This window comes from Nannobrachium achirus (genome assembly GCF_963921795.1).
Source record: "Nannobrachium achirus genome assembly, chromosome: 1".
Taxonomy (NCBI): domain Eukaryota; kingdom Metazoa; phylum Chordata; class Actinopteri; order Myctophiformes; family Myctophidae; genus Nannobrachium; species Nannobrachium achirus.
The window spans coordinates 65,372,552-65,385,016 of record NC_137810.1 but is presented as its reverse complement, the minus strand read 5'-3'; the positions used below and the strand labels follow the sequence as shown (position 1 = coordinate 65,385,016).

The 12,465-nt window shown below is 44.0% G+C and overlaps 1 protein-coding gene across 1 annotated transcript in view; it reads left to right on the top strand.

Annotated features, from left to right (window-relative positions):
- Positions 1-12,465, top strand: part of rabgap1l (RAB GTPase activating protein 1-like) — a 173,974-nt gene that overhangs the window by 141,383 nt on the left and 20,126 nt on the right. The window contains exons 19-21 of the mRNA XM_080731086.1: positions 5,324-5,452; positions 10,585-10,673; positions 10,782-10,893. Coding sequence (XP_080587212.1) covers positions 5,324-5,452; positions 10,585-10,673; positions 10,782-10,893 — 330 coding nt within the window. The remainder of the gene's footprint in view (positions 1-5,323; positions 5,453-10,584; positions 10,674-10,781; positions 10,894-12,465) is intronic.

Here is a 12,465-nt window from a genome sequence, read left to right as displayed (position 1 = left end):
AAAAATATATGGTGTATTGTATAATTATTGTTCTTTTTTAGATAGAAAATCGGTATCGGAAAAATCGGTATCGGCAGGTCAGAATTTAATAAAACCGGAAATCGGAATCGTCCAAGAATTTTGCAATCGGTCCATCTCTAGAAGTTACAAGTTAGGCAAAACCTATTTTCTGGGTCCTTACATTATGGCGGCCATATTGTGGCGGCCATATTGGATTTCATGGAAACTTGCAATACAAAAAATGTTCATATGTATACCATTGATCAACCTGTGAAGTTTCGTGGAAATATCCCTCAGTTTAAAATGTTGCCCTATTCACCCCCCATTAAAACTAAAGGCGGCCATATTGGACTTTGTTGTACAAATTGACCGGGTTGTCCATATAGGTTGTGATCCTACTGGGTCATAGATAATATTTCTGGTGGACAACTTTGTATGTCGGGGCAAATGCAGGTTTCCTAAAAAAAGGCTGGTTTGCCCCCTGGGTAAAAACTAAAACTGAGATGTTAGGGAGGGACTAGTGGAGAAGAGATCCAGTAGAACTAAAAGACAAGTAATTTCAAGTTTAAAAACGCAGAGTTCATAGACATCTCCTGCACACTAACAGTTCACAATTGCATTTAATTCATAAATAAAATATATATTGTTTGTTGCGCTCCGGTGTTCCACTCTGAAAATAGCAGATCTACAAGCTGGAAGGACACAAGTACTTCTAGGTCTACTAGAATGCAGCGTCTCTCTCTCTCTCTTTTTTTTTTTTTTTTTTTTTGCTAATGTAATATAATGCGTGCTTTTTGTGTCCTTCTATTTCAACGCATTTTGACAATGATGGATTACGTGTTAGGAATTAGGTGTAAAAAATTGCAGTGGTATCATTTAACTGATGCAAGACAACAGACAAACCTGAACTCATTGTGCATTCACATTCCTTCACTGACTTAATCCATTGATGTATGACACTGCATAGTGTTGTCTTTCAATCGATAGTATTTTTGCATGTATGTTGTGTCATGCATTGTTGTGGTATCATAATGTTTGGCTTGGCAGTTTTGTCGCGTTTTGTTACATTATTGATCCGTCTCAGTCTGATACTGTGGTCTCAATGATAACGGTGCACCAGTAAGCCACAGGGTGGTGCTAAAGGATTCACAAAGTGGGTGAGGATCACAGGGTAGACTGCAGAACAAAGCAGTGCAAAAGTAGTGGTTCTCAAAGTGACATCCAGGGAGTCTGTAAATCTCTGAGAGTGCACAAATGGAACTCTGAGAGTATACAAACGGAACTCTGAGAGTGTACAAACGGAACTCTGAGAGTGTACAAACGGAACTCTGAGAGTGTACAAACGGAACTCTGAGAGTGTACAAACGGAACTCTGAGAGTGTACAAACGGAACTCTGAGAGTGTACAAATGGAACCAAATCCATTTGGACTTGTATTTGTTTGGCCGTCCTTGAAACGAAACCATTTGAGAACCACTGCACTAGTATATCTATCTAGGTCGTCCTCAGACGAGCCCTCCATCGTTGTTTCCAGTCATCTCGGTTCTCCATACATCTGGCCAGCTCATTGGTGTTCTGTGTCCCTACGTCTTCCTTGAGTATGTCCACGTATGTTTTTGTGGGACGTCCTCGCGGCCGGTGCCCGTGTGTTGGCTCCCACAGTACCAATTTGCTGGCTGGAAGCTCCTGGTGTCTTTGGCAGTGTCCTGCTAGTCTCATTCTTCTGGTGGCAATTTTCTCGCTTACCTTTGGTATTCCCTCATACAGGCTCTCGTTTGTAACATGTGCACTCCTGTTGATGTTGAGTACTGCACGCAACATTCTAGTGTAGCACCCGTCTAGAGACTTCTGCAGGGTTGGCTTCAGGGTCCAGCATTCACTGCCATAGAGGAGAACAGACTCCACCGTTGCAAAGAAGAAGCTAAGTTTGATTTGGCGGGGGAGGTTAGAGTTCCATACACTGTTCATGCCGTTCAGGCTCCTCCAAGCGAGTGCCTTCCTTACTTTAAGGTCTTTCTCAGTTGAGTCGACCCATGCGCCCAGGTACTTGAAGTCCTTGACTTCCTTCAACACAGCTCCTTCTGTTGTTGTCAGAGGTGAGTGATCAGGTAGGTTATAGGTGATAACCTCAGTTTTCTTAGCGTTTAGCCTGAGACCAACTTTGGCACACTCTATCTCCACCCTGTTCAGGAGTTCTTGTGCTTGTTCCATGCTGTCGGAGAGCAGGCTGATGTCGTCCGCATAGTCCAGGTCTGTCAGAACTACTGCGGGATGCCGTCTTGACCTCCTTGGTGTTAGCGTGAAGCCAAGCTCTTGTTCCCGTCCCCCTATGGCTTTCCTGAGCGCATAATCTAGAACTATGATGAAGAGGTAGGGGGCTAGGGTGTCTCCTTGCATTACCCCAGCTCGGATGTCAAACACCTCACTGCTGCCATCTGGGGTCACCACTTTGGCCCTTGTTTTTGCGTACATGGTCTCGATAGCCCGGAGAATGTTGGGAGGGACATTGTAGGCCTCAAGGATCTTCACCATCTTGCTTCTGTGGATAGAATCAAAAGCCTTTTTGAAGTCAATGAAGCACAGTACAGCTGCTAGGTTGTTCTTTTTCACCTCCTCTATTAATCTCCTTAATGCCAGGATCTGTGCTACGGTTGTTCTCTCCTCTCGAAAACCATTTTGGTTCTCTCTCAGGTGAGGGTCGATGGCATGCCGTATCCTGTTCAGTATCATTCGGTTGAAGACCTTAGCAGTGATACATGTCAGGCTGATGCCTCTGTAGTTGTCTGGCTTTGAGAGGTCTCCAGCTTTAGGCACCGGGATGATATTAGACAGAGACCATATTTCAGGTTGCTTGTTGTGCTGTAGAGCATTGTTGCAAAAGTCTAGGATGAGGTTGTCTAGGTCGCAGTTCTTCAAGACCTCTGGGGGTATGCCATCCGGCCCAGCACTCTTTTCCCTCTCTTAGGGTGGATTTTGCCCTGGTATAATGTTCTATTTACAATGCAGTTACAGACAGTTTGATTATTCTGAAGTCATGTGAAAGCATGTACATTGTACACATACAAAAGCATTGGCATAACAATATACGGTAGCACTTTACAATAAAATATAATTACCGTACCAAATGTAAAACTACACATAATTGTCCTTCACGCACCTTCATATTGACTGTTTTGGCGAGTTTGACGAGTTAATAGCCGACCTATAAAACTGCCACTGTTTGTCGAGTTATTGTTTTATTTCATTTAACAAACGTTCACAACTACACTTTAAAGTTACAAAACGTCCCTCCTCTCCTCTCTCCTCTCCATTTGACTGGCCGGTCAACTGGAGGGTGACATTGAGACACGTGTCACGAACTAAAGATAGTCGCGTTGATCTTGTAGTGCACCTGAAACGCACCTCGTTCCGTGTTTTAGGACACAGGTGATGTGACCAAACCGTTGGAAACTACTGAAAAAAAGAGAAAAGAAACATGCTCCCATTTTCAAAAAAGACGCGCATGGTATTGAAACGGAAAGCTGTTTCTACAGAGTAGCTCCTGTCAAACGTTATTCCACATCCTGTACATCCTGTGACCACAGCCTGCAAGGAGACACTCCCACCACATCCACACACCACAACCTGATGGATGCATTACTCACACTGGTAGTAGAGATGGGATGTATGGCTCTTTGAAGGGAGCTGGATTTCTGGAATCCGTTCCTTTCAAAGAACCGTTCAAAAGACTGTCTCATTTTAGTTACTAGTAACTTTGTAGATTTTGATTATAATTACAAATAAATTCAACCCTATATACATTTCTGCCGTATACATGTCTGCCATTTGAAAATAGCCGATCTACAAGCTCACAATGCATCACGTTGCGACGCATTGTGCGCTTGTAGATCGGCTATTTTCAAATGATTTTTCAAATTTTTTTAATTGGAAAACCTGTGAAACGGTACAGTCAGAGTACTTTCTACTATCAGTACTTTAAGTAAATTTCGATACCATTACTTTTGTAATTTTACTCAAGTACATTTTTATTTCCGACCTCTACTTGTGGCAGAGTATTTCTACATTGCAGTATTGATACTTTTACTTAAGTAAAGAATTGTAGTACTTTTTCCACCACTGTTCTTTATAAAGGAACGGCTCCCTAGTGCGAACCGGATCCTATCGTTCATTTCAAAGAGCCGTTCAAAATACTCTATTTGTTCACGAACGTCCCATCCCTAACTGGTAGACCAACTACAGCTTCCTGCTCTGCCTTCCTCCTCCCAGATTGATGGATAGATAGATTTGTGGCTCACAGCCACGTTTGCATTGGTCCCTTCATTTTTGGTCTGCTACATTTATTTATTATTTCAAAAAGCTAAAAAAGGCAGTAATTTCATTAATAAATAAAATACATTTTAAAGAAATTCCATGAATTAGAAAACAAAATAAAGACAAAGGCATACATTAGTAGTGAAAATAGACTATCTACTGTACTCACGACGCGGCACAAAGCGAGCGATGCGTTGTGAGCTTGTAGATATGCTTGTGTCCCGGGACAAACGTCTAATTTCTCTTTTGGGTCTCGACCTGAAAGGTTTGGGAACCACTGCCATAGCTCCTACAGGCATAAGGTTTGTTAAAAAACACAGCACTCAAAGGGGCACACAGGTTAAAACTAAGAGAAGGCAAATATTAAAAAAGAAATACTATGAATAAGCACAAAAAGCATTAAAAAGGTGTCACTGGCGATATTCCTTTGTCATTGCATGCAGCCCCTCTGTAATCCTGACCTTCCCTGTGTGTTTAGATGGTGCCCTGTGATATTTTCAACCGGTGGTCCACAGACCCTGGTGGGGTATTGCAGGTGGTCCCTGGCCGTGCATTCAGAAAAAAGAAATAACAATTGCATGTGAATAATAGGGATGGGACGATAAGCGATATTATCGGTTATCATAATAAAAAAACACTCACGATAATCGTATTGCGGAGATTCAATTTATTGTGATATCGTCCTCCGTCATGCACTGGGATCAATTCCCTTTTTTTTGCCGAGCTGCATATCCGGTACCATTTTAAACCCTCTATAATTGGTAAAAGGTACTTATAATATACGTACTCGATACAGTCTTTTTTCACTTTCTATCAAATGTCTTTGCCAAAGAATAGCCAATCTACAAGCTCACTAATAGCTAATAATATCCTGTCCTGCTTGTCCCAGGTAAAAAATACTTTTGTAAATTCTTGCATGAAAACAATATCCCTGCTCTACTGGTAATGAAATGCTTTTTTATGCTTTGAGATTAAACTCTCCTCTCCTCTCCTCTCCTCTCCTCTCCTCTCAGACCTCCAAGGAGGATCTCCTCCAGGCTGACTTTGAAGGAGCGTTGAAGTTCTTCAGGGTTCAGCTTCCTAAACGTTACAGGGCAGCAGAGAACGCTCGCCGCCTCATGGAACAAGCCTGCAGTATTAAGGTACGCGCACGCGCGCACACACACACACACACACACACACACACACACACACACACACACACACACACACACACACACACACACTCTCATATGTGTGTATGTGACGCCTCCTGGCTTGGTGTGGAAGTGTCACTGAGCACAGAACTTCTCCTGATGAGCAGGTTGGTGTTTTGCATGGTTTCCTCCACCGTCAGTTAGGCCTGTCACAATTATTACATCATTGTCTATTGGCAATTATTTGACAGAATTGCAATTATTTGGTCATAATCGTCATAATCGTTTCCATATTAAAACATTTAAAAAAATAGTGGAAATAGCAGATCTATCGCGACGTGTTGTGAGCTTTTAGATCAGATATTTCCACTATCAATGTTATTTTTTAAGTTGTCAATATGTCCTTCATTTCTTTGTATATTTAGGTTATGTGTCATATCTGCCATGTGCAACTTCAAAGTCTACAAGCCAAACAGAAATGTAAATGTCAACGACAAAAACACAATTATATCGTTAATCGCAATTATTTGAGGGACAATTAATCGTCATGTAAAATGTCATAATCGTGACAGCCCTACCGTCAGCGTGTGAATGTAAAGTGCTTTGAGAAAAAATGCACAGATGTCCATAAACCTGTAATTTATGAATGGATCAGCGACTGAAGATATGTAGAACATGCAGTGCATTCATGCAGCTGAATGATGATCAAATTAGTAAAGCAGTGCGTTTTATGAGGTGAACAATTCTGAGGCTGAAATGGTCACATTTATCACCTATCATCACTGTCGTGCGTGCGTGCGTGCGTGCGTGTGTGTTATTGACAGTGTTTCCAGTCCCCCAGGGGTCCTGTTTTCCCCCTACGCTAAACATCTTCACCAAAAGTATCAGTCGACGTTGCAGTTTGACCAGTTTGTACATGTGCAGTTTGTGCAGAACGTCTGCTGCAGAATAAGGTTCAGAATAGGGTTGAAAAGAGAGAGAGAGATAGATAGTGAATCTTCCTCCATCTCTCTCTCTCTCTCTCTCTCTCTCTCTCTACAGGATATCCTGTCTTGTGTAATGAGTCTTTATCTCAGTCTGTCACTCGGTTACTAACTGAAGCGCTTTTTGCAATGGCAGCAAGAGCAGAGCACACTGTGACACGCCTTATAGATCACACACACACACACACACACACACACTGAGGGCGAGATGGAGCGAGAGATGAAAAATCGAACCTCTGTTCGAAGTGGAGCTGTGTGTGTGTGTGTGTGTGTGTGTGTGTGTGTGTGTGTGTGTGTGTGTGTGTGTGTGTGTGTGTGTGTGTGTGTGTGCAACAGCGCCCCTCCCTTAACATGTGTGGTCAGAAAAGGTTACTGCAGGCTACAGACAGACACGGAGACAGACAGACAGACCCACACACACGGCCACATATAGGGAGCTTGTGTTCCACACAGCTCCAAAAAGGGAGGGAGAGGGAACACTGTTCCTGAGATATGAGAGAGAGAGGGGGGAGGGTTTGAGAGAGGGGCCAACCGACAAGAGGAGAGAAAAAGAGAGGGAGAGAGAACAAGAGGAGAGAGAGAGAGAGAGAGAGAGAGAGAGAGAGAGAGAGAGAGAGAGAGAGAGAGAGAGAGAGAGAGAGAGAGAGAGAGAGAGAGAGCAGTTGAAGGTGAGGTGAAGGTGTGGAACAGGTAAGGATGACTCAGCAAAATGAAAGCCTTGCATTCTTGACCTTCTTTCTGCAAGAGAGAGAGAGAGAGAGAATGACCTGCAGTTGGACGAGAGACACGCACACACGGGCACCCGCACGCACGCACAGAACACACACACACACACACACACACACACACACACACACACACACACACACACACACACACACACACACACACACACACACACACACGAACAAGGCAGACAGATTGATTTCAGTTTAATTTCATCATCACCCCTCTTCATTTCACTGGGTTACACACACTGACACCCTGTCTGTCTGCGTGTGCGCGTGCGTGCGTGTGTGTGTGTAGACGGGGTGGAGGATGTGTGTGTGTGTGTGTGTGTGTGTTTGTTTTGACTTTAGCGGATCATTCTCAGGAGGAGGACATACTGTACCTGAGCATACTAGACTGTTGCATTCTGGGTACAGGGTAGAGATGAAGGGTTTCTAGAGAGGCTCTTGACCGAACACTTAACCAGTATAGAATAAACACCACAAGAGGCCGTGGTTTGTCATGGACTTAGAACGCCTAGGAGTCATAGTGAGTGGAGTGTGCTTCTGGTCCTCTTAGCCAGTGGTCTCAACCTTTTCAGGCCGCGACCCCCAAAATAATCATATTTTAACTGGGGACCCACCACCCTGACTAGCACTAAGAGTTGAGGCATTACATTTTGTATAACACGGTTCTATTGTGAAAATAGCAGATCTATATGCTCACAACGCCTCACGCTGCGAGGCGTTGTGAGCATATAGATCTGCTATTTTCACAATTTCAGCCTCTAATATTTGACAATTTGGTCAATGTTTAAATTGTCATTTTAGAGGTATTAAAAAGTCCTTAAATTGTCACTTTAGAAATGTGCAGATACCCTCTATACACTTATGCTGGTTTGTTTACTGTTGAGTGAGAAAACAGTGTTGCACATTAAGCTAATCATCTGGGGACCCCCCAAAATAATGTGGGGACCCCCCTGGGGGTCCCGACCCACAGGTTGAGAACCACTGCTCTTAGCCGTGGTAAAATCACAGCACACCCAGCAGTGCTCATGTCAGTGCTGACCTAGTGGAGTCAGTACCTCCTGTAGTGATGGTGCAGTGGCTGCTGCCATAAGGACAGGTACACAGCTGGATTCACAACCCCACACATACTGTGCTGTGGTGTTCACTGTGTCAACCGTTTTATCTTTATTGATAGGACAGGCATGCGCCACGCGGCAAAGGTTTCATGAATTCTCAAAAATAGCAGATCTACGAGCTCGCAGCGCAACACTCGGTGCCGTGCCGTGAGCTTGTAGATCTGCTATTTTTTAAGAGTTCAAGCACAAAATAATGGTTAAAGACAGTAATAATGCGTAATGGGTTAATGTCATTAGTCTGCTGTCATCACTCACATGACTAAAACACAGTAAAACACTGATGCTTTGGTTTAACCCATTTAGACTGGGAACGCATTATTACGCACCATTACCGAGTGCCACGCTGCGAGCTTGTAGATCTGCTATTTTTGAAAAATCTTGAAAATGTGTGGTCTTTGAATATTTCAAATCCTTCTGTGTTTTTTTTTTTTTGTTTTTTTTTTTGAGAACCTTTACAAGCTCGCAGCACGGCACTCGGTGCCACGCTGTGAGCTAGTAGATTTGCAATTTTTCCATAGCTAAAGTATACAATAATCAAGGCCCCTCCACCTTGGGCCCTAGTAACGCAGTCCCACTTTTCCCTCCATTGTGACAAATAAAAGCTGTTCACTCAACTCGCGTGGCTTCAGAACAGTGCTGGGAAAGAGTGCAAACTGAACCAAACTCAACCAAAAGTCGTGCTCTTTAGCTTTGACACAGTTTTATGCCGTGATGTGGTTGAACTGAGAGCAGCTGACCTTAAAAGCAGCTTAACTCACAAAAGGAATTCACCAGGTGACAAACTACTAACGCACACTCTCATACACACACATGCGCGCACACAGTACACACACACACACACACACACACACACACACACACACACACACACACACACACACACACACACACACCGGATTACTCAAGAAAGAATTTTAAGTTTCACAGCCTCTTAAACCGCGGTCCACACCAGTGGTTGAATGAACTAGTTGCAACTGCATCCACTTGCAACCCCTCATCATGAGATTGTCCGACCTGCGACGGGTGGAGCAGTGGAGCAGTGAGAGGTTGAATGTTGGTTCTCTTGATACATGAAGAACATACACAAAATACACCCCATATGCCCAATTCCTACTTTATTGCCCAACAGCATTGTGCGATTCACATAGCAAATCTACAAAGCTCACCATGTGTCATGTTTGCGATGTGTTGTGAGCTTGTAGATCTGCTCTGTTCATCACACGATGAATGGAGCATAAATGAGGCGTTATCCTGACAGACAGACAGACAGACAGACAGACAGACTGTAAAGTTTAAACAGACAGACAGACACAGGCGGTACCCACATTTAATCTACAAACGCTATCTAACTGTCTTCCTTACTTGAATGTGTGTGTGTGTGTGTGTGTGTGTGTGTGTGTGTGTGTGTGTGTGTGTGTGTGTGTGTGTGTGTGTGTGTGTGTGTGTGTGTGTGTGTGTGTGTGTGTGTGTGTGTGTGTGTGTGTGTGTGTGTGCGCGCGCGCGCACGCGTGCGTTCGTCACGCTCGCTACTCACTACTACATTGCGGTCAAGCTGACATCTCCGACACTTCCCCTCGCACACAGAAACACACACTCTGTGTGTGTGTAACTGAACCACACTATCAGACTCCCACAGTGTAAACTGAGAAGATTAGAAGCAAGTCACACAAACACACACACACACACACATGCACGCACACAGACGCATGCACGCACGCACGCACACACACACACTGGGGGATAGAGAGGAGCAGAGTGAACCTCCTCCTCTGAGAGGGACCGAGAGGAGGAGAAAAACACAGGTGTTTTTCCCTGCTCCTCTGAGGGGGCGTGGTCTATGGCTACTAGGGGGAGTGGCCTGTGTCTAGGAGGAGTGGTGTGTGTCCAGGGAGACTGTGTAGTGCAGCGAGTGGCTTTTAGTGCAGCTCTCACGCTGACGCTGTCAACACCGCTATACTCTCTGCCCCTCTCTCCTCTACTCTCTCCTCTCCTGTCCACGTTACGCTCCTCTGCTTTGGTTTTTCTCCTCTCTTCTGTGTTCCGCTCTTCCCTCTGTCCTCCTCGTCTGTTCGCCGTTTCTTTTTCCTTCTTTTTTTAGTTTTCCTGACATCACTCTCCTCCGCTGCGTGCAGCGTCGCTCCTGTTTCATCTCCATCTCTTGCACTAATCTCCTCCTCTCCCCTCCTTTTCCTCTCGCCTCTCCCGTAAACAAGCTCGGGTTTGTTTCGTCCCTCACCTGTGGATTATTATCGAACGGATTACCTTCTGCGTTATTCGTGGAGCTTTTCTTTTGTTTTTGGAAGACTCGTGGAGCGCAGAGGCATGCCGTGGAACGTCGGGGAACTTGTGGAACGTTGACGAGCGTTTTGGGGGTGAACTTCACGCGGAAACGGTTGTTTGAGCGGCGGGGGCTGGTGGTTTGAGAGCATCTCGGAGTGTTTCCGGGAAGGGGGGTTTCCAGAGCGTTTCCGGAGCGTTTCAGAACGTCTTGTGTGGTCAGGATGATGGAAGAGGTGTCTATCGTGGTGGCGTACAATGCCCACGTGATGAACCAGATCTCTGAGGACGACCTGCTGGCTCGCCTGGTGGCCACCTCCAAACCCAGACCTGTGGTACGTCATGCTGTACTGTCTGTCTGACCTAGGGATAGGACGATAATCGCTATTATCGTTTATCGTGATAAAAAAAAAAAAACACTCACGATAATTGTATTGTGGAGATTACCAAATATGCAGCTCTGCAAATAAAAGGTGAATTGATCCCAGCGCATGACGGAGGACGATATCACGATAAATTAAGTAATTTATTGTGAAATCGTCCTCCGTCATGCACTGGGATCAATTCACCTTTTATTTGCAGAGCTGCATATCCAGTATCACTTAAACCCTCTATAATTGGTCAAATGGATATTGACACTGTCTTTTTTTTTTTTTTTTTTTAACTCTCTACTGCGTTTTGAACTTGTAGATCTGCTATTTTTGGGCAAATGTTCCACCCCAGGATAATGGATGTTGGGATTTTTTAATTATCGGGATGATATCATAAATCTCAATCTCTTTGGTCACAATAATTGTGATATGACATTTTCATATCGTCCCATCCCGACTCTCTGTCTGTCTGCCAGTCTGTCACTGCACCTGTGGTGCGTCCATCTGTCTGTCTGGCTGTCACCATAGGGCGTCACGAGTATGAGATTTTACACGATGATTAATTGTCACACAAATGATTGCATTTAATTGCGCTTTTGGCCTGGAACATAATATGGAGGTAAATTACATTTCTGTTTGGCTTTTAGGCTTTGGAGTTGCACGGGGGCAGATCTGGCAAATAAGCTCAATATACAAAGAATGTATTTGATAACTTTATACCGTCAAAGAAACATTAATTGTGGAAATGGCTGATCTACAAGCTCAAAACGGTTGTGAGCTTGTAGATCTGCTTTTTTTCCGCTGCTGTTGGAAAATGTATGAGCTTTTTTTCGACATGGAAACGATTATGACGTGTACACGTAGTAATTGTCACTGTCAACCAGCCCTATCTCTTCAGTCTAGATCTTTGGGTTCTAGTATTCAGTCCATGGCTGCTGTGGTGACTACGTGTTGCGTTCTGTGAATGCAAAAATGTAGTATGCCAAAGCAAATTCCTATGTGCATTACACAATGGTTAATAAAGTAATCTGAATCTGAATCTGAAACAGATCTCTGTAGAAGAGAAGTTCAGGTCTCTTTGTACCGAAGATGGAAAGCTCTGTCTGTCTGTCTGTCTGTCTGACTGACTGACAAACAGACCGACAAGAGAAGACAGTTAGTGAATGTGGTTATAGTGACTGCACGCCTGCAACTGCCAGTTTGTTTCAATTACAGACGCGTCTTTGAATCAATGGAGCGTTGTGTGCGTGCGTGCGTGTGTGTGTGTGTGTGTGATAGTTAATTGAGTTCCATGACCCAGTTCCTCCTCAGATGACCGGCGTGTTCCTCTAATCACCACTTTAACACCAGTCCTTGTACAGTGTGAACATGAACTATAATAACTATAACTCTATCTGTTATTTATGTCCTCTATGTACTGTACATTTTTATAGATCATTTATGTACATTATTTTGTTTTATTTATTGTACAAGATGTACTTTTCCCAAGAGATTATAACTCCCATCATGACATATTGTGACGTGAAGCATAATTGC